This window comes from Natrix helvetica (assembly GCF_964273705.1).
Source record: "Natrix helvetica genome assembly, chromosome: 1".
Classification (NCBI taxonomy): Eukaryota; Metazoa; Chordata; class Lepidosauria; order Squamata; family Natricidae; genus Natrix; species Natrix helvetica.
The window spans coordinates 299,515,196-299,538,187 of record NC_138548.1 but is presented as its reverse complement, the minus strand read 5'-3'; the positions used below and the strand labels follow the sequence as shown (position 1 = coordinate 299,538,187).

The 22,992-nt window shown below is 39.1% G+C and overlaps 2 protein-coding genes across 3 annotated transcripts in view; one reads left to right on the top strand and one right to left on the bottom strand.

Moving 5' to 3' along the window:
* DNAH1 (dynein axonemal heavy chain 1) overlaps window positions 1-3,567 on the top strand; it is a 201,851-nt gene extending 198,284 nt beyond the window's left edge. Inside the window, exon 79 of the mRNA XM_081935349.1 lies at window positions 1,574-3,567. Within this exon, the coding sequence (XP_081791475.1) occupies window positions 1,574-1,695 (122 nt within the window). The 3' untranslated portion in view covers window positions 1,696-3,567. The remainder of the gene's footprint in view (window positions 1-1,573) is intronic.
* BAP1 (BRCA1 associated deubiquitinase 1) lies at window positions 2,789-22,216 on the bottom strand. Of its 2 annotated transcripts, none has more exons than XM_081935346.1 (17): window positions 21,990-22,215; window positions 18,552-18,581; window positions 18,417-18,471; window positions 17,445-17,577; window positions 16,544-16,663; window positions 15,979-16,040; window positions 15,751-15,893; window positions 14,724-14,802; window positions 14,323-14,446; window positions 12,980-13,127; window positions 11,867-12,051; window positions 11,132-11,265; window positions 9,468-9,940; window positions 8,045-8,205; window positions 7,013-7,105; window positions 6,251-6,323; window positions 2,789-4,927 (listed from the first exon to the last, which is right to left on the bottom strand). In XM_081935346.1, exons 1-17 carry the CDS (start codon window positions 22,024-22,026, stop codon window positions 4,794-4,796), a joined length of 2,184 nt encoding a protein of 727 aa, XP_081791472.1. In that variant the 5' UTR covers window positions 22,027-22,215; the 3' UTR covers window positions 2,789-4,793. The 2 variants fall into 2 exon arrangements, with proteins under 2 accessions (XP_081791472.1, XP_081791473.1); XM_081935347.1 differs by having other exon boundaries at window positions 4,885-5,021; window positions 21,990-22,216.
* Between the last annotated feature and the right edge of the window lie 776 nt (window positions 22,217-22,992).

The following is a 22,992-nucleotide window of genomic DNA, read 5'->3' as shown; positions in this document are numbered from 1 at the left end:
GTGCTGGAATGAAAGCAATGGCAAGCCACTTCTGAAATTTTGTCAAGAAAACTGCAGGGACTACTCCAGGGAGTTGCTAGGATGCAACACTGACTCCAAGGCACATAAAAACACTCATAATTTCACAATTATGCATGCTACAGTCTGTTTCCCACCTCAAATGCATTTCTTGAGGAAGTTGCAAAATGCATATTCAGAGTTCTCTTGAGGTACTAAACTGTAAAAAGACAAGGCTGTCTTTTGTATCAGAAGTGATAATCGTTTGTATCAGGAGAAGTGATAGTGTCCTCTAGTGGAGAGATTGGGATCTTTTCCTTCAGGTGGTAAATTGATTTTTCACTGAAAGGCTTCTTTTATGCATTTATGCACATTTGAAGATTAGGTGGAATGTCCCAAAGGTGCTCTTTCAAGAGGCAGCTGGACTTCCTTATTTTTTTTTCTTTGAAGACTCTTCATTTCTCATCCGAGAAGCTTCTTCAGTCAGAGCTGAAGTGTCAGCACTGAAGAAGCTTCTCCAATGAGAAGCAAAACGTCTTCAAAGAAAAAGAAAAAAGTCCAGTTGCCTCTTGAAAAAGCACCTTTCGGACAACCATGACATGGATGACTAAGAATCTCCATAGACGTTAGGTGGTGTGATTTCCAGTCAATGTACTTTGAAGAGATTTGACAATTGGACTTCATTCTTTGAACTGAGTAACCAAGGCACTGACCAAAGGCTAGCATCCATCAAGTTTATTCTAGAGCAAGGGTGTCAAACTATATTTCATTGAGGGCTACATCAGGGTTGTGTTTGACCTTAGGGGGGGGCGGTGTGTGGCCAGAGGGCGTGGCCTGCTTGATGTCACTCATGTCAGGGACGCCTGTGGCGGCCCGAGTGTTCTGCCAATGAAAGGCCCCCTGGTGGCCAGTAGGCATATGTGAAAATGGTACCTAAATATAGTTAGGTTTTCCCATTCAGAATTGTCTTCCCTGCTTGGGATAGCAAGAATGATGTGCTTTGGACAGGATAGGGGACGACATCCATTTGATAAGCTCATTTGGACCAGTGAACCTGACTGCATTTTACTATCTAAGAATCCTGGGAAGAAAAATCCTCTTCTGGATGCATTTAACCAGGTCCAATGGATACGCATGTTGGTTTTTCCTTACCAGGCCACACTACATTGGCACTGAGGCCAGAATGTTATCAGCTGGCATTTTTGTGCTGGCTTTGATAGTCTGATGTAGTTACAAATGTTCATTTTGGAATGGGTCCATAATTCATCCTTTTGCAGGGAGCACCAGAAGAAAAATCAAAGGTGGTTTTCTTTTTGTCAAGGTAAGTAAAGAGTAATGAAAGGGGATGAGTCTCAATCAGGTTCAAAGCAGAAACAACTGGGAAGAGCCTATGAGGCCTGCTAACTATGAGTGAAAGATTCTCTGTCTTCAAGTACAGGCCTCCAAACACCAACAAGAAAACTTTTCAAATGTAGGATATGGGATTGTTCTTAACTAACCTCATTTTAACATCAAAGGCAAAAGAAGCCCTCCCCATGTCACAATACAGCATTAATTTTAATTTTCTCTTTGCCAGGGACACTATCAACAACAGGTCATTCAACTAATTATGTGATTGCTGTAGAAATACCTACCAGTAAATCTCAGAGGCACTGGATTAAACGGGGAGTTGCCTTGATCTGTGCCTTGGACTTCTAGGCGTTAAGAATAAAAGAGCAGTCCAATAAAGCAGAATAATTTGGAAGTTCTTTACATGTTATTTAAGACTGGATTCATATCTTGAAGCTTGATTTGAAGGAAGCACAGAACTGACTTAAATATACAGTACATAATGTGTATCTTTTCATTTAATTTAAATTTACATTAAAATCATTTTTTTAAAATTTCATAAATGACTGTATGCTGCTGTTTTCTTAATATATCCCATTCAGTTCTTTTTTTAATGTAGCCTATAAATTGCAATTAACTATAAGGAAAAAAATAAGTATACATTATGCACAATTAAGGTGTATAATAATAAAAAAATATGTTTTGTGTTATATTTAAGCCACCAACAGGGGTGGGCTGGTGGGGGTTTACAGGGATTCGGGAGTACCTCTAGCTAAGATTCTGTGCAGTTTGAAGAACCCCCAAATCCAACTCCTGGCTGGCCCTGCCCACCCTGTCCCTCCCAGGAGTCCATTTTGGACGTAGGTAAGTGCAGGGCACGCACGGAGGCTCAGGGAGGGCGAAAACCTGGCCTACCAGAAGTTTGGGAAGGCTAGAAACGGGTCTATTTCCAGCCTCCAAACTTGGGGAGGCTGTTTTCACCCTCCTGGAGGCTCAAGGAAAGCCTCCAGAGCCCAGGAAGGGCAAAAACGCCCTGCCCACCGTGGTGCAGGAGGCTGACTTGGCCATGCTACGCCCACCCAGCAACCAGGCAGAGAACCCCTTGCTAAAATTTTTGAAGCAAGCCCACCCTTGGCCACCATAGATCACAGAGATCTAGTATGTTCTTGGCCAAATTATTTTCAGTCTCCATAGCAGGATCCCAAATATTACAAAATTAGGTACTGCAATTAAAGAACACAAGGTTGACATACAGCATGGTGTGATGTTTTCTCAGGTGTATAGACTAGCCAATCCCATGTTCAGCAGTAGTTCAAACATCACTCCTCGCATAGTTTTGTGCTGTTAGATTTTAACACTGAAGGTAATTTCTCATTCAGAAATGTTACCCCAAATTCGTTTGGGGCAACAGAGCTATTTGTGCATCTTTTCTGATGTACAGATTCCATTATACAGCCATCTCCAGAAGGCTAGAGATACATTTTATTTTTAACAGAACTGATATATTTACAGCACTTGACAATGCAAGAGACAGGTGATTCTGTCAACAAATAAAAAATAGTAATTTTACAGTCAGGCACTGTACATATTTGCAAAGAAAGCAAATATAGTTCACCATCTTCTCAGGAACTATTCCCTTTTCACATTGATCTTCTTTTGAGTCTCATGATGATTTTAATATCTATACTAAGAGACTAAACTGTACATATTCATGGAATAAAAGTTGCAGAGGAAGCGTTAAACTGTTCTTCCAAAAACAATTTGCAATATTCCTCTGGACATCAGTTAGCATAATTTAATGCAAATTTGCTATCATTCTGCCAAAGCTTAAAAACATTTATAAATCTGCTGTATTGACGAAGGACTGTTCTTACAGGACAAAGATAAAGCCACGTAAATAAGGAGAAGCTGGTAACAACACTTGTCTTAGGAGTGGCTAGATAGGTAACTGATTACATTGCAATTAAGAGACTGTAAATGGACTGGAATGAGAGGTGCTGAGGCAGCTCTGGAAGACAAAGGCAGATGATAACCAGATCCTGCTGGCCAAATATCATCTATACTCTTGCAGAATAATAAGCCAGATGCTCCAACCTGAGCCATAATCAATAGGAAAGGGATACCATTTACTCAGTAATGCAAAATTATTACTTTGTGTCCTATCTTGTCAGAGGACCTACAATTTGCAGAGGTTCTCCACCCTTGCAAGCTTTTAAATGAGCTACATTTCCCTTATCCTTACACCATAAGATACCTGCGAAGTTCACTATTCCACTTCTTCACTGTAAGATTACATTATGTAGAGGGATTATTTTGCTATAGAATCTTTCCATTTTCCCCTGAAGTGTAAGCATTTTAAAAAAGCCCCAAACAATGATTCGTATCCCCATTGAAGGGGTTTATCCTGATCTCTCTCCAAATGTTGGTCCTAATAGTTCACTATAAAAAAAGGATGGTGTGTGTGTGTATGTGTATTTTTCAGTATTTTCATTTGGCAATTTTGTATCACCCAGCCACCTTGTCTCTCCACACATAGTTTGATTTCCTAAAAATGGTTTTAGGGATTTGAGTAAAAAGAAGCCACTCCCAAAGAAAATGTTAAAAAAAATAAATTAATTCCACGGTTAGAATCATGGTCTGTGCGTAGCTTCCATACATACAAAAGAAAAGAAAGCATCTTCCAGACTGCAAGGCCTACATGCTGTTACAGATGAACAAAAATACACTCACACCAAAGGATGCACTTACTCTGGACATATAAAACCCATAAAGGAAGTTCTCCTCTCTGCGACAGCACCAGTTTGGGGGTGGGGGAAATCAAGAGAACAATTAGCAGGATTTGGAGACCAGTTGGGATTTGAAGGAAGCCTTATGTATAGTTCAACAGAATGAGGGTCATCGCTACCTGAAAAGGATAGGGATGAACTGGATTCAGAAAACACACACACTTAAAGGTGTAATGCAGATATGTGTTCCTCTGGAAATAGCTAATCCCGAGGACATAGCACATTCTGACTCTCTCTGAACTGAACAATGCATCAACTTAACCGAAATGCACTTCTACAAAACTGCAAAGATTTTACTTCTTTCTTTTTAAGCAAGATTCATGTAAAACCTCTGAAGACTGCCATTTACTACTGCAAGATGCCCTGGTTTAGGTTGCTAAGTAACATATTCAAGTACAGTGTCAGCCAAACACTCAAATGATCCTACTCTTTATGCTTCTCACATCCACGTCTGGAGGGAAACTTTATCTTTGGATGCCCAAATGGTAAACCACCGGAGCAATGTCTAAAATCCAGTTGAATACAGGTAGATGTAGTCACACTAATACTGATCACGTGAAGACAATTTCAGTGCAAAGCTCTTTCCGGAGCACACTCTGGTTGGTGAAGAAGTACATGAAATATGCACCATATTGCCAGAGAGGCAAGCAGAGGATATTGAGTCCTGTCCAAAGGTTGAGACTATTGACGTTTAGCTTTATATGGCCTGGAACGTTTCCGTCGGTCGGGCTTTCGCTGCTTGTGGAGACGCCCAATGCTGACCCCTTGCCGTCTACGAACAGATATGTTTTGTTCAACAAGGCTAGGCAACATTCCTGCAAGATGATAGTGTGTAAGATTAGCCAAATAGAAGCAAATCTTGTTTCCCTTTCAACATTTTAAAATATAGAAGTCCAGAAGATTGCATTCCTGTTATGGAAACACAAAAAGGGATCATATGGCTCCTTAACCAGATTTATTGTGGCATAAAACTTTTATGGAATAAACCTTTCTCAGCTCAAATTCTCTTAATGGTTATGTCTTAATAAATATTAATTTTGAAATGCCAAAAGGTCCGTTTGTTCTTCCTTACTTATATGGACTTTCCCTTTTAGTTAGCAATAAATATCTGGGAAAAGTTATACCAGTGAAGAAGGCTAGCTAGTTTAAGATTCATCACATTTATAGATATAAAAGGTTCCAGATCAATTGGAAATCAAATGTAAAATAGCCAGAATCCTAAACATACATATTTGGATTTAAATTTTAATAGAAGTAGGTGGGGAAAGTATTGTATTGACCAATCAAAATATATATTACTCACAAGACTGATCAAAATCTCACTTACAAGCTTTTTTTTAAAAAAAGTGACTTGTAAGATAGTTTCATATGGATTATTCATGGAAAACTTGCTCTACTGATAGTCCTCATTTAAGAATAGTTAACGAAACATTTTATAGGGCAAATTATTATTTTATCATTATTATCACTAAAACTGAACTGATTGATCTCTGAATGCCTTTTACAGTGTATTTAACTTAAGCACTTGTCTGATTCTCTAGTATTGATACTATATTACTACCTCCAAAATTTCCTATTAGTTAAAGCCTGAATAGGAAATAGATGAACATATTTTGAATAACAAATACAGATATATCCTTGTAAATAACTAGCGAATGGTTTTTTAAATGATGAAATTAATCCTTTCAAATTCTTAAAAACATATTTTATGTATTTTGGACTCAATAGAAAATATTCTATTTTGGACTCAATAGAAAATATAAAAATGTTCACTCATTTTTATAAATGACTATAGAAACTAGAGCAAAAGATAACAATTAAGAATCCAGATCATAAACTCCTTTAGCCTGGGCCTATCTAATTACTACTGTGTTTTAGTATGATAGTTTCAAACTTTCAACACTATGTTAACAGCTATCATTTTTATTTGGAATTTAGTAAAACATCAGGATTTAAGAATACCTGTAAGTGGGAAAGACACATTATAAATACTCTTCATGTTGCTATTTGTGCTAGAAAAATAAATCTACCTCTGATTCGGAGCAAAAGGTTGCTGTTTTATGCTGTTTATCAACCTCTGAATGTAACCTTTTCTAACACAATGCAAAGAAAAACTCTTTCAATCAAATTCCTCTCACCTTCTTGTGCCAACATGGAGATAAAAGTACATATAAATTCATCATAATTGTGAGTTCTTCTCTGATCATCAATCTAAGAAAGTTAGAAAAAGGAAAAGAAAGTATCTGTTCTTATTTAAGAGGGAGGGAAATGCCAACACTTATCTTTTGGCTAGTGAACAAGACTCAAGACCATTAAAAATATTCTATAGCATTCAATAGTAAACTAAACCAAAAAGGCCAAAAACCCCTCTTCGTGTTCTCAAAATGTTGACCCACGTGTAATAATTGGAAGACAATGGGATTTCCAGCTTCAGGTAAGAAGCTTAAATGTTGTAATCCATACTTAGTAAGGCTAAAAAGAAAATACAGTAATTCAGACTTTGCTGGACTAAGACTTACATCTAATCTGTTTTCATATCAGAATATTAGGCCAATCTACTGAGACATAATCTTCAACTGAATCTACAATTTGACTAGAATTGAACAGGCCTGAGCAGGTTCAGATCTGCCTGCAACCTGAATAGGAAACCAGAGAACTAGGCTGGGAGTCAAAAACATATCCTGGAAAAGTGAACTACTTCTATGAAAACTACATGGATTTGTCTATGTACCCATCCAGAACTCAAATTCAATCTGAGTGAATTCAATCTGAGAGAATAATTATCAAATGTTAACAGTTTTTATTGTTTGGTATTTATATTTGTAAGCCACCAAAGGTCTATAACAGATGACTATAAAAAAAATAACAAAAATAACAACACAATATTCTCTATTAGCTACCTTGAATTTCTTTCTTTTCTCTACTTCCTCCTTTAAACAGGCCTCATAGTTTGCAATTTCAGCCTCCACACACTTAAGCAATGCCAGGAGCTCCTGTCAAAACAAAACAGTAGCAGTATAAGCAGAATGGTTCACTAATGCTAATGGCACAGCAGTACCTCATAATCAGCTTAAAGCACTAGCAATATTTCAGTATAACTTTATTCTAAGAGTAGATCATTCTCTAATCTATTTTTTTACATAAAAAAGCTTCTACAATCTCAAAGCACCCAACAGGGAACAACCACAGAGTTAATAAATAAAGTAACACAACTTGGGAAATTAAAGGAGAAAAAAATATCATTTTAAACTACCTTGACGTAAGCATAAATTAAATAGTGCCTAAAAATTCTTGCAGCAAAAATAAACACATCTTGATGCCATTTCAAATTTTCTATTGGCACTTTTCTCAGTATGCATATCACTAGAATGGTATGTCTTGAAGAAAAGGGGGGAAAAACTATGTCAAGAACAGCATTTTCTCCGTTCTTAATTTTTGTGTTTAAAGAGCTATCACTTTAATTCCGGTTCCTTGCTACTGTGCTTTGTCATTCTTATTGTATTGTTTTGTAAAAGATGCCTAGTCAACTGCATTCAGAATCTTTCCTGCATAGGGGTAGCATTAGAAGAACATGGGATTAGCCGGGGTTGCGCAAGCCTCATCTCTATAGCACTGGCAAAAGTATAAAGACATCTCAACTTCCCTTCTTTCTCTCTGCATGACTCAAGCACCGAACCCAGAGGAGAGGCCGCTGTTGTTTAAAAACATCCATAGTAGCTACAATTATATTTTACAATGACCGGACTGATAAGTGATGACTTTATCCCTCTGCCAAAACAGTCCCCTTTCCATGCATTTTCTATGAGGTTCAGATAAGACTCAAGAAAAAGCAGATTCCTGTCAAGTTTAGTGTCACATATTAATGAGCAAGGTCCAGCCAATGCAACCAAATTCGGCTATCACAGAATTGCTTTAGGTCAAAAGTAACTTACTTTAGGAACATATTTTTCCCCAGCAGGGGGATCAGTAGACCTGCCAATTCCAGTCTTCTCCTTGCTGTCACGTGGCTCATTAGAGTCCACTGCTTCTGCTTTTACGATAATCTGAACCTCTTCATTCGATTTGTTAGATGGAGGAGAGGATTTTGCACCCTCTGGGAAGACAAAAAGAGGAATTATTAAACACAACGTTATCTTCTTTTACATGTTGAATACTGTGGAGGAATAAATAATGGCATTTTCTTTCTAAGCCAAACAAATGCATGTTCTTAGCCCAGAAGCCCGTAACAAAAACAACATTTCATTTATAAACCAATGTTAGAAAAGTAGGTAACTCAGCAGAGAAGGAGCTCCCATTCAGGGCACAAACTGAATTTTTCTGTCAGGATTGTTCATGATTATGTGCCTTCTACATTATTCACAAAAGCTCAGAGGCAAGGGAAATTTTCTCCAATGAGTTCATCCATTGAATTCTATATGCATGATTCTATAAATCTTGGAAGCACAATGAAAAATGGTCCTATCTTGTTATCTTACCCACAGGCGATGCATGATATAGACCAGAAATGCAAACATTTTTTGAACCTTGGGCATGTTTGGAATATTGCAAGGTTCCCCTCGCACATATGTGCTAGTCGTTACTGACTCTAGGGGATGGTGTTCATCTCTGTTTCAAAGCCGAAGAGCTAGCACTGTCCGAAGACGTCTCCATGGTCATGTGACCAGCATAACTAAGCACCGAATACACACAGAACGCTATTACCTTCTCACCAAAGATGGTCCCTATTTTTCTACTTGCATTTTTATATGCTTTCGCACTGCTAGGTTGGTAGAAGCTGGGACAAGTAACGGGCACTCACTCCATTAGATGATGCTAGGGATTCAAACCACCAAACTGCTGACCTTTCTAATCGACAAGCTCAGCTTAGCCACTGAGCCACCATGTCCCTAATATTGCAAACAGGCTATAAATACATTCACAAAATGTCTGTCCAAGAAACTTGCCTATACATAAATAATGGTTGAAATATAATTGAGCAATCGCTTGCCGGAAATTGAGCAAGTCCTCCAGAATGACATTATCCTAGTTGAGTCCTTTACTAGGCCCAAAGACAATGCAACAAATATAATATGATGCTCATCTTACCTACTGTCCTGTTTTTTTGTTACACACCCTTTTGAGTACAAACAGCACAGGCCTTTTGTTGCCTTAAGTTCTAATCTGTTTAAAGTTGTAAATTAGGGGGTACCAAAAAAACCTTGGGATCCAAATTTAAAAGCCCATCCACATTGTTACTGTTCCTCCTGCAAATCACAAGAGTCCTCCAAATACACTGCTCAACTGCCCAGCAAGTAAAGAAGAGGACCCACAGAAGAGGAAGAAAAGAGTTAACTATTGTTTTATCTTGAACCATACCTGTGACAGTAAGAGGGCAGAAAACTCCCTCCTCTGTGAGGTGCAACAAACCCGTACTGATGATGGGACCCAAATCTCTCACAGCCCGATTGTAGCGTATACAGTCTACACGGAGCAGGCTCTCTTCTTCCCCAAACAGCACCTTGGAGATATGAGAAGTGACAGGACTGGAAGGGCGAGTGGGATTGGCTGATCGGATGGGGGAGCGAAGAGGGGAATTGAAGGCACTCCCGATCTCTGAGGCAGTGTCCGTGCTTTCATTGCTGGGTGTGGGAGATGGTTGAGAGTGGGCAACAACAGCTACTGCTGTGCCTCCACTGCTAGTCTTAATAGACAAGGGAATGGAGAGGTCCTTCTGAGTTTCCTTCAGCTTTTCCGCAAGGACATTGATGGTGTTGGGCTGCAGCATAGACAGCTGGGCGTCTCCGCTCCCCATCAGGTGCTCCTGTTTCACAAGGCCCTTCCTCTTGTAACTGTCCAAAGCCAGAGAGAGGGGAAAGCGGGGAATTAAGCCAAGAAGGTTATATTCAGCAGTAGCAATCAAAACGAGTGGAAAGGTTTACATTACATCCATGATATATCAATCTCAATTTTAAAAAGGCAAAATAAATATATGCCATTGAGATATGTTATTGTAGTATTGCAGTATTTATACACATTACATCTCTGTCATTTCATTTATATATTTATATATTTTTGTAATTACCACTTTGCTAAAATAATTTGTCTCTGCTTTTTTTCTAATATCTGAAGATCAAACATCCCATTATGAAAACAGTCCCCAAATATCATTCAATATCCCCAATTTGTACATCTACTGCTATTTCTCTTTCTAGCCATATATCAAATTCTCATGGAATTTTTTTTTTTAAAAATCATGCAATTGTACTTTTAACATTTTCCAGATTAAACAATGGACAGTTCCTTGTTTCTAACACATATATAGCTCTCAAAACTGATGGTATACAAATATACCAACCCACATAAACCTTGCTGCGTATCGCAGCCAGCAGCTCACAATTAATTTAGAAATTTGAGAAAAACCAATTAGTCAAATTTAAACATTTATTTTCCTCAATAGCAGGAGCCAAGAAATTTTAGTCTGCTTGGACCAACGACTGAGAGGAAAACTGGAGCCAAGGGAAGGAAGAGGTGTGGCAAAGAATTGCATTCAGTCTCTGGACCAATCAGGATGTGATGATATCCCATTGGTGGGCCCTCCCGCATAACACACTGGAGAACTGCTTTCTTTTTTTTTTTATTGAAAAAGTTTTATACAAACACATTTCCCCCCCTTTTTACCCCCCCACCATATAATATAAATCACATACAAATACTATACCCCCTCCCCTCCCCCCAATTTAAAAATTTTTTTCTCATTCAAATATTGTGCCAAATACTGTACCCCCTCCCCTCCCCCCGTCTTAAGGTAAATTATTCATTCAGGTATTGTACCCCCTCACCTCCCAACAATCATAATATAAGTTTCTCTTAGAGTAGCAATAGCCCATTAATCCCATCTTCTAAGAGAATTGCTTTCTTTCTAATGCAGCCCTATATAGTACAACTATAATATAGCTAGAATACTTTTCAAGAACTAGAAGTGAGGAACTCTCAAATTTGACAAAAGTGCAACAGCAGACTGAAGACCATCAGGCCATTACCTGATGGCAGGATTGGTATTACACACTTCCTCATCCTCATCATCATCATAGTCATCCTCATCATCAGAGTATTGCTGGTGCTGCGGGACTGGGACTCGGCTTCGGCCCACTCCTGCTGCAAGGTCCTCTTCCTCCTGAAATACAGTCATCCAGATGTCTTCAGGTAATGTTAGTATCTAAGAAGATCTCTGGTCCTCCAAAGTCGATCTTTAAAAACAAAAGTACTTGAAGAAATAACTACCATATTTTTCAGAGTATAAGACGCACCCAAGTTTTTTTAAAAAAAGTAGGTACGTAGATAGAGGGTGAGAAAGAGAGAGAAATACAGTAGGTAGGGAGGGAGGGAGAGAGAGTGTATAGATAGGTAGGTAGGTAGAGGGAGAGAGAGAGGGGGAAATAGAGTAGATAGGTAGGGAGAGAGAGAGAGGGAGTAGGTAGGTTGGTAGGTAGAGGTATATAGAGAGAAAAATAGAGAGGGAGAGAAATACCACTCATCAACCACTGTAACTAAACAGCTTTCCGAAAGGGAAAAAAAATTTTTGCACTCTGCAAACCTTGCAAAAACGGGCCTGGTTGTTTTTTTTTAAAGGCATGAATAGCCTTGGGGAGGCTTGCAGAATAAGAATTCTTGCCCAACAAGTGCAACAATCTGCTCTGGAAAGAGCCAGGCAAGCTTAATTTATATAGTATGTGGCATATAAGGCAGAAAAGATAACATTCTGTCCAAAGTCCCACCTGCATAGGTGACTTGGCATAGTTGTGGTTATCCAAGAAAGCCGGCAGCCTTTGCACGATGGGGTTGGGGGCTGATAGGGCCCCATTTATGCTGCTCACATGTGGTTTGCTGCTCAGCTTTGCCTTGCTTGGAGGGCTCTGGGTTGAGACAGGCAACTCCTGGGCTCTGGAATCCTCAGTACCCTCTGCAAAATGCACCTGCATTAACTTTCAAGCTGCACATTTTCAGGCAGTATATCTGGAATACTTCCATCTTCACAGAGAACCTTAACCATTTTCTAAATTTCCATACCTTCATTGAAAGGAATAAATCTCTCACTTGTCTACAGCTGCCTAACTATTAGAATGCCGATTGCATTAAGCTCAGGCCCACAATACTTTCTTTGGGAAGTCAACCTTAGAGTAGATTACACTGACCACATTGTTCCTTTATAATTGACTTTGGGATGCAAAAACCTTATTCAGGGATCATACCTGGCCATCAACAGAATCTCGATTTCCCTTATTTCCCCAAACCCAAGCTATAGATCAGCAATAGTGAACCTTTTTTGGCTCGTGTGCCATAAGTGGGGGGAACGCAGGGGGGTCGTGTACGGGCATGCCGCACCCATAATGCAATGCGCGACCCCCAGTGCGCATGCGCGCATTACATGCGTGACACCCCCCCCATTTTTACATGCTTTTTTCGCCCTCCCCAGGCTCCAGAGGTTTATAGGAGCCTGGGGAGGGCAAAAACAGCCTCCCCCCCCCAGACGCCCTCCAGAGGCATCAGGGAAGCCTCCGGACGGTCCCTGAAGCCTTCGGAGCACTCAAAACAACCCTCCGAACAAACCGGAAGTCACTCTATAGGAGTCTGGGGAGGGTGAAAAATGGCTTTTAAAAAGGGTGAAGTCAGCTGGCCAGCGCGCGCATGCTGACAGGGCAGCGCCTCGTGTGCCCTGACAAATGGCTCCGCGTGCCACCTGTGGCACACGTGCCATAGGTTCGCCATTACTGCTATAGATTGTGAGTTTCTCAAGGATACTTTTAAATCAGACCCAGGATGCATATTGCTCAAATAAAACCTATGTTCCTAGTAGCCATCTTATTTTTTAAATATTCAGTGTTCCATACCTGCCTGGGAGCTCTCTGGAATTACTTGCGTTCTTCCTGCTTCCAGTGGGGTAGAGCTCTTGCTGTTGGCTGATCTGGGCTCCTCAGGAGTCTGGAGCTCTTGAGATTTCTGGGTGTGTACCAGTTCTGGTTGAGTCACTCGGATGAGCTTACATAGAAAAAATTGGTAGTAAAGTTCACAACAGAACAGAAAAATGAAAACAGTCATGCTTCCTTATATATCAACCCAGCTTCCAATGATACAGTCATTATACATGGGAAAAGAAGCTGAGATTATGATTAAATGTGCATGTTGCCAAATCCTCAGAAACTAAGAACAATTTACAAAAATGAAAAATAAAACATTCACTGTAAAACGCTATTTCTCCACTATCCCACAATATAAAATAATACAAAGAGAACACTTCACCAATAAATAGCTATTATAAAAATTAACTAATGACAAATAGCCACGTCCAAAGATCCTTTCATAAACCATCAATGTTTCTGGACAAAAAGCGGCTTTAGTACACTAAATATTTTGTCTCAATATATTATTTCCAAACAGTTCTGATTTCAAAGGCAAGTACAAAATAACCCACCCACCTAGCATAAGCCTCTTCCATTTTCATGCCTGCTCCTAATATTTGGGCTTCTTGTTGTTAAAATATGTTTCTAGATCATAGTTTCTAGATTCTAGATTCCGTGTAAAGCTCAAGACCCACCTATTCCAAGTAGCTGGCCTGGCTCAACCATAATTTCATATCGCTCCTGACGGGTTTTTAATTCTGTAATTTTATTTAGGGGATTTTAAATTGTGATTTTAATTGTTTCCATTCATCTGTCTACCTCCTCCACGTACACGTATACGTCTCTATTCTTGTGTATGTTTGTCCATATTTGGATTTTATGTGTTTTTTATTGTACGCCGCCCCGAGTCCTTCGGGAGAGGGTGCGGCTAACAAATAAAATTTTATTATTATTATTATTATAGGCCATTTATGGCAAAAAGCAAGCAATGCTACTTAGGCACAATCTAAGAATCATTGAAAAGCAAAAAAAGAAGAGGAGCAGGAGGAGGAAGAAAAAGAGGAGGGGGAAGAGGAAGAGGCAGCTAGAGTAGGTTACCATGGTGAAAAAAGTACAATGAAAAAAGATTTTTTTAAAAAAAAGTATCAACTCAATTAGCAGACACAGCCTGTGAGCTTCTTCCAATTTCTTTCTGGAAAAGCCATTCTGCACTCAGAACTCTACTCTCCTTGGTGATCCTCAACCTTGAACCAATTGTGTCTCTTTCAAAAGCTAGATGTAATCAGAAAAGATATGTGGCTTTTAATCTTCTCTTCTCTTTATTTCCTTCTTACCTGCTGCAAAGCTTCCAGTACAGTTTGCCGGTTCACCTTTAAGATGTGTAGTTTAGATTCATACTTCATTCTCCTGTCGGGTACCACAGCCATCAAGTTAAAGCGGATGTCATGATATGGTTCCCTGTGAGAAATAACAGTGAGTATTAAGGATCTCAACCCTAAGTAATTGTGGCAAAAATCTCTTCTTCTGTCACTCTCAAGTCAACCTATCTATCACAGTCTGTACTATATATAAATCCTGCAATATGCTTGATTTTCAACGCAGAAAAGCAACGAGAACTTTTCAGAAACCGAAAGAGGATTTTTGTTCAGTAAATACTCCAAACACTTCATCACTTCTCAAGTACGCCTCTCAAAATGTTCACATAAATCTAAAATGCATTGATCTGTTTATTCACCCTGCTGTAGCAAGTCCAATCCTCTCCATGATAACTCTCCTGGCTTTGTCTGTCCATTCCTCATCTTCTGCCCAGGGCCCTGGAAAAAGGAAATAAAAGAAAAAGCAAATAAAGAAATATACAGGGCAAATGTTTCTACTAATAGATCAATTTGTTAAACTGACTTGCATAGTGCACAGTAGGTTCTTCCTTGTTATCTGGCTATTGATCTGAGATATGCACTGCTTTAAAGACAATTAATAAAAGAAAATCAAACCTTGAAATTATTTCAACCTTATTATTTTAAAATTATTTAAAATTATTCCCTTTTACCAAAAGGGAAACTATATTTATACAAAATATATTTGTCTAAAATATATAAAAATACAAATATCTCTGTTATGACATTATTTTAGTCATAATTCTATTGATGTTAATGTAATTAAACTGTTCAGATATTGCTTTTCTTTTAAACATTACTATCCACCTTATGCTTCTCAGAGCAGAAAACTGAAATAAATACATTCAAATTATAAAATAAAATATTAATCTGCATTCCAGTCCTATGTTCTCTAATGCTACAGACAAGGTCAAAAGAATTGTCGACTTTCCACTCTAATGCAAATAAACCTAATATATGTTACAGAACATTGCCTAAGAATAGAATAATTACAATTCACTCTTCCCCACTATCTAAACTATTCCTATTTATTTTACATCTAAACTATTTATTTCCCCAAATCAGTATATTCAACAACTGGGATATTCCTATATTTCACTGGTGGGCAAAATGTTTCAAAACAAACCACCTTGGACAATTTTAGCAACTTCAAAAGTATTGCAAGCTCGAAGCAGCCCTAGTATTAACTACAAACTACTTCTAGCTAAGGATCAAAATAGCCTATTTCAGATCAAACCAATTGCCTCGCACTCTAATTTTGAAATTCAAATGGTTAAAATCTTGGCACAACTTTATTATACTCCTTGTAGCAAACTACTGAGACGTACTGTTCCTTGTAAGCTAAACCAAGGCAACAAGTTTCCTTACCATGATCAATAGGGTAAACCTTTAGGCCATCCAGTTCAAAGAGCCGCCCTTTAATGGGAACATAGCTGACAAAATGAAAAGCCTCCATGGTCCGTACAGCACTAATTCCATTCTGTTTTTCTGGTAAATGTCGCGGTTCTGGTCTAATTCAAAAAGACAAGAAATCCATGTAGATGTAGTCTAGGTCTATATTGCAGCAAACACACATTCTGCCCTCATCCAACTTACCTAGCATGGCTGTTATGGGCCTTGGCCAGTTCTGGGGCATTCCCAATGGCATAGCCTTTGCTCTGGGAGGTTGGAAGAAAAATAAAAAAAAATGATGGGAAACTCTGTAAGATCACATATAGCCTTCCTTTTAGTAGACTTAAATAGATGCTCTATCCCAATTGTCTTACTCTATTTTACAGACAAGGAACAAAAGCCTTCAAATTCATTTGAGTCATATCATGTGGCCATGAGGACTGCTGTCTCAAGGTTAAGTAAGGGTAATTTTAAAACAATTTTGTGTGCACTTCTATTTTGAGAAATTGAACCAATTCTCTGCAATATCACTTATTCCAATATTATTTTTATTTCTCCAAGCAAGTTAGCAGCCTCATTTCAGAATTTTGAACTTTAATGCACCAAACTCTTCTTTTTCAAGAGTAATACTGACAATGTAAGGTCTACAAAAAGGATTACTTAAAGCCAGCTTTCCCTAATTTGGTGCCCTTTCAATGTGCTATAAGATCCAGAATTACAATAAGCAACACACAGACACACACACACAAAACTTGTTCTCCCTTCATACCTCTGGACTAAAACCTTTGGTAAATTCTTTCATTCGGCTCAGCGTTGGCCCCAAATCCACACTGTTACAATTCAGGAGTACACTTAACAGTGCATGTGTGGCACAAGAATTGGGAATCAGCTACAAAGCAAAAGAACATTTAGATGAAATATGGAATTATTGTAATCCGGCAAAATAGCCTATCTATACAAAAACTATATATACATTCTTGCCCTCTTGTGTATAGACTGGTTTTCTGATGGTGCATTCCGGGCAATGTGATTTTGTCATGGCTTAGTCTACATATTCTGATTGCTGGACCTCACAAGGATCTCCCACCAAGAAGCAGCAGAATGAGTATCAAAAATAAAAACAAGAGTTAATGCTGTATTCTGTTAAGCCACAAAGCAATACCTCAAAGTCTCCAAAATGAACTATTTATTCATTTATATACCATGTTTCCCCAAAAATAAGACAGGGTCTTATTTTTTCTTGACCCTTGAAATAAGCACTTGGCCTTATTTTTGGGAAGGTCTTATTATTTTTGAAGTGCAGGAGGCGGCGAGCGTGGTCACCTCATAGCTGCCGCTGTGCTGCAATATTTTCAGGGTGGGTTTATTTTCGGGGGAAGGCTTATGTTAGCTCATGCACTCAAAAGCCTAATTGGACTTATTATCCAAGGAGGTCTTATTTTCAGGGGAACCGAGTAGTATTCTATCAAATTTTCTCTGAGTGGATGTGGCAATAAAAGTAAAACCAACAAAGCGTTAAAAATATTATATATAAAACAGAATGCATATTACGCATTATATGTATAACATCTTTAAATTCAATCCCCCAATTATAAAGTCTTCCCATTTCAGAGATTAGGAGATTTAAGAGCATAAAACAAGCCATTCTTTCTTTCTTCAGATCAGTTTACCTGGTGAGCAAAGAACATGTTGTTGACAATGTCATCATCAATCACTGATGTCTCATCTACCAAAGTAGAAACTTTCCGTCGGGACCGACGTTCTTCAATCCATTTGAAAAGGAAGATAAATCCATATACAGGTCTGAAAAGAACAATTTTGCAATATGTAATCCATCACTTTTGAAGGATAATTCTCTATTCACAAACATATTCAACATTCAATAATTCTCTAGTCAGACATTAGCCTGAGAAATTTCTGGGCAAACTAATACATTTAGATAACTGAACTGCAACTTTTCTGAGCACAAAGAGCTAGGTGAGGATTTTTAGAATTATAATATAAAAGGTCTTAGTTTGTTTTTCTTTTATTCAATTTAGGCACTACCTAATTCCAGACTGACTCTAGGTGACTGAATATAAAACAAAGACAAAATATGAAATGAAACAGGAAAAAAGAGAAAAAGATTGTTGATGAATTTGGCCAACACTCACACAAACTGACATATCCAACAGGGCCTCCAACTACCTTAGCCCAACACCTAGGAGAACAGCTAGGTCTTTAAGGCTTTCCAAAATGCCCTTGTGGAGGAGCCCATAGATCTCAGGGGCAACCACATTCCAAAGGGCAGGTGCTGAGAAAGAGAAGGCAAGTTTCCTAGGTCTGATCAATGACATTGTTTAATCAAAGGGATTCCAAACACACAAACCCTGTTGGTTCCTACATCTGGAATGACATCACAGGGAATAGGCCCTATGATATGTAGGGCTTTATGGTTTTGTTTCATAACTAGCATCTTGGAAGAATTCTGATGAAAATGCAATCAATGCAAAATGCAAAAATGACATTTATCTGATAGAAATGGAACAATTTCCAAAACATTCCAACAACATCTTCATTATTATTCATACATTTTGGACTGTGTCATTACTTCAGAAGGATACTTTGCTTTTTTCTAGCCAGTATAACAGCCAAAATCTTACCCTTGGCATTTGCTCTGTAGATCATAAATTTCTTCAACTTGCACTCCCTTAACACCTATAAAACATAAACCTTGAGTCAGTATACCAAAAAAAAAGCAAGAACTGATTAATATACTACCATATGATTATACTCACCAAAATCTTCTACTAAGAGTGTGAAGAGCCCTGTAAAGGGGGGGGGGGAGACCAGAGGAGAGGAGATTATTAGGTTATTATTTGGAAAATACCAGTTATAAAATAGTTTTGGGCATATAATTCACTCTAATCAATCTACTGAAAGCACCAATGCAAATCAAGATTATAAATTCTACAGAACATCTTCATAAAAACATTTAAGTAAGCCCTGACTCATTTCCCACTGCATAATCAAAACCAGCTCGATAAATAACTATCTGGGATAAAAACAACTCAAGAAATATTTCAATTACTGACAAAATGCTAGCTTCCCCCACCCACCCCATCCACCCACCCCAATTTTATCACCTGGTCCTAAAAAGCAGATAATGCAAGCCCCCCTTTCTTGTGAGGTACCTGGGATGAGGGTTAAAAACCAGCCTTTTAAATGAGAGACTTCAACACATAGCATATTCTCCAAAGTATCTATCCTACTAGAATTTCCAAAACTAGCCAAAGAAGTGTTATTTCAGTGGGCATTTGGCCTGTAAAAGAGCTTAATTTATTTATAAAATTTATTGGCCACCCATCTTATCATAAGGCAATGTATGAGGTGTTCTGACACAATATTTTACTGGTATATTAATTATTTGTATTTATTCTGTTATTGCTCCTTTCTTTTATCTTTTTGTTATTCCCTCAAAGTCCATAAGGATTGGGCGGGGCTATAATTACTGTTAAACAAATACTGAATTTCTTTTGTGAGCTGCTATGTAGTGGAGCAGCACCTATCTTGTATCATGACAGATGCAACTCCTGTATCACCTAAGTCAGACTACATTAATAAAGTTAACACAACCTGGGCTGCCTTCTGGTTATGTCAGGTGATGTGGTGAGTCCTGATCTCAAAAACAGCCTAAACATGCAGGGGAAAGGACAAAGTATGATGTATACTCTAGAGTCAAGAAAATAGTAGCAGTTTCCCTATAACTGATGCTCTCCCCCACTGCCAGCATGTTTGATGGCATGGGAGCTTGATTAGAATATGTATAAGGAATCTTATCAGATCAAATATATATACATGTTTTCCAAACCCGAAGCTTTATTATTATTATACTATTTATAGTACTTTGCAGAGAAGTGTACAGGGACATTTTTAAAGTGAGTGGAAATCAGTTATTTCTAAGAAAATTATATTGATTAGTGCTTTTTAAATTTTATAGTGTGCCATTATGATTATCTGAACCACTGCTTTGGCAATTTCACTAGTTCCTGGCTTCTTTATAACTTAATTCTCATGTATACAAGTAGTCCTTGACTTATGACAATTATGCCCAAAATGTATGTTGCTGAGACAATTAAGTGGGTTTTAGCCCATTGTATGACCTTTCTTGCCCCAGTTGTTAAGTGAATCAATACAGATGCTAATTTAGTAATATGGTTGTTAAATGAATCTGAGTTCTGCATTGACTTTGCTTATCCAAAGGTTTCAAAATGTGATCACATGACCACGGACACTACAACCATCATAAATACATGCCAGTTGCCAAGTGTTCAAATTCTGATCACATGACCATAGAGATGCTGCAATGGTTGTGGGAAAACTAGTCACAAGTCACTTTTTCAATAAGTACTACCAAATCCCTTAATTCTAGAAAGTGAAATATAGTTGTGACCTAGGAGTTATTGTTTTAGGAGGGCCTAACTGGCACTAAAGTATTACCAAAGCCAGATAATTTCATTTTAATTTTTAAAAATATTTAATGTCATGTATTTTGTGAAGTAATGATTCGCAACTTGAAGAATGATTCAGATACACAACATCATGGTCAAATCTGATGTAGAAAAGGAGAATGACCAGAGGCATTGGAGCTGTCTATTCCTATATTGAAAATATTGGATCAGCGGGGGGGGGGGGGGAGGGGGGATGGATCCTCAGCTTACTTTCTGAGCCAATCCAGCATAGGTCAAGAATAAAGTCACTCAACTGTACCATATCTAAATTAGTATCCAAATCTGCCTAGCTCAGATGATGGGCCTTATACAACTCTTACGTTGAAAAGAAAGTAAGATGCTTGTGTAAGACAATGGAGAAATATAATAAACATTTAAATGTTACCAATGCAATGTATACTCATGTTATGGTATTATTATTGTCTTTAACAATAACATAGAGCTGTTTCTATGTAAAATATTTATTTCCAACAGAGTCTTGACTAACGATCCCGATCACCATTTTCAAATAAAAACATATGTGCACTTTCTAAAAATTAATTTGAAATATTATTTACCTTTAAATGCATTTAAGAAATTATTTTCACTATTGAATAGTATGCCTCTGGTTATCTTATCTCATCTCTATTAGGATAAAATAGACAGGTGGGCCTAAACCAAGGTGCTCACAGGAGATAATATACTTGGGCCAAATAGGTACACCTTTCAAACACACCATGCAGCCCACTTAATTGTGATCCACAATTCCTTTGGAAGGGAGACAAACATCAAACGAATGGCTGGATTCAATCGTCTGTCTGAATTACAGGCATATAGAATAGAATAGAATAGAATAGAATAGAATAGAATAGAATAGAATAGAATTTTTTATTGGCCAAATGTGATTGGACACCCAAGGTCTTTGGTGCCTATACTTTCAGTGTACATAAAAGAAAACAAATATTTATCATGAATCATAAAGTACAACACTTAATGATAGTCATAGGGTACAAATAAGCAATCCAATCATACTAGGAAACAATCAATATAAATTGTAAGGATACAAGCAACAAAGTTACAGTCCTGCAGTCATAAGTGGGAGTCGATGGGTGATAGGAAGGATGAGAAGACTAATAGTAATAGTAATGCAGCCTTAGTGAATGGTTTGACAGTGAAGAGGGAATTATTTGTTTAGCAGAGTGATGGTGTTTGGGGGAAAAACTGTTCTTGTGTCTAGTTGTCTTGGTGTGCAGTGCTCTACAGCGTCACGGCCCTCTTTTTGACTCGTGCAGTGGAGAGTATATTGTTATATACTATGTGTATGTATATATGTAATATCCTATATGTGTATATCCTATACATGTTGTCATCGTCTGGGGAGAAGCAAGCCTGCCCACCTTAGTCCATTGCACAACACCAAGAGGAGGAACCACAATTTCCAATCATTAACAACAGGACCTCCCTCTCTCCCCAAATCGTAGGCAAACCTCCCCGTAACTTCGCAGGGAGCCCGCCACCCACTGGGGAACAGGTCGGAGGTCCCCCTCCCCCCCGTTGGTCCAGCGGCTCCTTCCCCAAGTGGGATCGCTGGGGCCCGGAAGGCGGTAACGGTGCTGTTTGCACGCACAGCCACACCCTGTCGGTCGGTGCCCCCCCCGCCCCTCCACCGGGAAGCCCCTCCCCCGCCCCACTCCGGAGACCAACCCGCCCTCCTCCTCCCGAGCTCGCAGGGGAGCCTTCACTCACCGGGGTCGCTCTCCAGCTCCAGCCAGCCCTTATTCATCTTCCCCCTAGTCAGGCCTCAACGCCATGACGAGTCCCGGGCGCCCGAAGGGGAACCATACCTCCGGGTTTCCCCGGGAACATCCGGTCCGCGCTTACAGTCCGGCCTTCCTGGTCAGCCGGGAAGGCGGAGTGACCCGAAATAGCCAGGACGGCGGGACGGGGGGTGGGGGCTCAGGGAGACCGGGGGGGGGAGAGGAGGAGGAGGAGGAGGAGGAGCAATGGCAGGAGGGCGGAGGCATTGAGCTGCGCGCGCAGCAACGCGAGGCCCAAAGGGCGGTGCTTCCTCCCCGCAGTCGTCTCTCGGAGAAAACTTTCGCTAAGCGCTGCCTCCGGATTGGTGCGGAAAAGGAAAGAGGGGCGGGATCAGCACATTGTAAATGCTGGAGTGGGCGCGCGACTGTCTGGGGCAACCGCTTGTATTTAATAGGTTTCTGTTGGGGTGACGTTTTGTTCGTTACAGCCTGAATTGTATTTTTACACGGCAAACGGTTCTTAAAATAGTTTTCAAACACCACGCAGATTTCGCGGTATGAAAGCGTCGAAGCGGGTTTCTGTCGTTAAAAGGAGACTCGCTCGTAATCACGTACCTGGTTTGGTTCGCAGAGAGACCTATGGTTTCATACTGCAAATACTGACTTACTCCAGTGATATTTAATTTCGTAGCGCAAACTGTAATTAATTAATTAATTAACTGACACTGGGGACTCCGTGTTGCCAACAACTTTTTAGATGAGAGTTTGACGTTTTTGTTTCTTTCATGGTAATGCAACTGGCAGAGACTTTTGATTTCATGCCACAAGCCAAGTTGGGCTAGCACAGACTTTGGATTCAGGTAAACAAATGCTGTTTCAAGTGACACAGACTGGTTAGAACAAAACCCAAGTTTATATATAGTTATCTAAATACAAATATTTGTGCATCTCTCTTTCTACATCCTTGTGTGTGTGCATGTGTACGCCTGTGT

Bases quoted from the DNA above. Each gene is read 5' to 3' on its own strand.
- BAP1 (XM_081935346.1), bottom strand. From the start codon at position 22,026: ATGAATAAGGGCTGGCTGGAGCTGGAGAGCGACCCCG. The intron at 13,128-14,322 runs GTAAGAAGGAAA...TTTCTATGTAAG, and splicing joins TACTGGAAGCTTTGCAGCAG to CTCATCCGAGTGACTCAACC. The intron at 4,928-6,250 runs GTGAGAGGAATT...ATCATCTTGCAG, and splicing joins CTCCATGTTGGCACAAGAAG to GAATGTTGCCTAGCCTTGTT.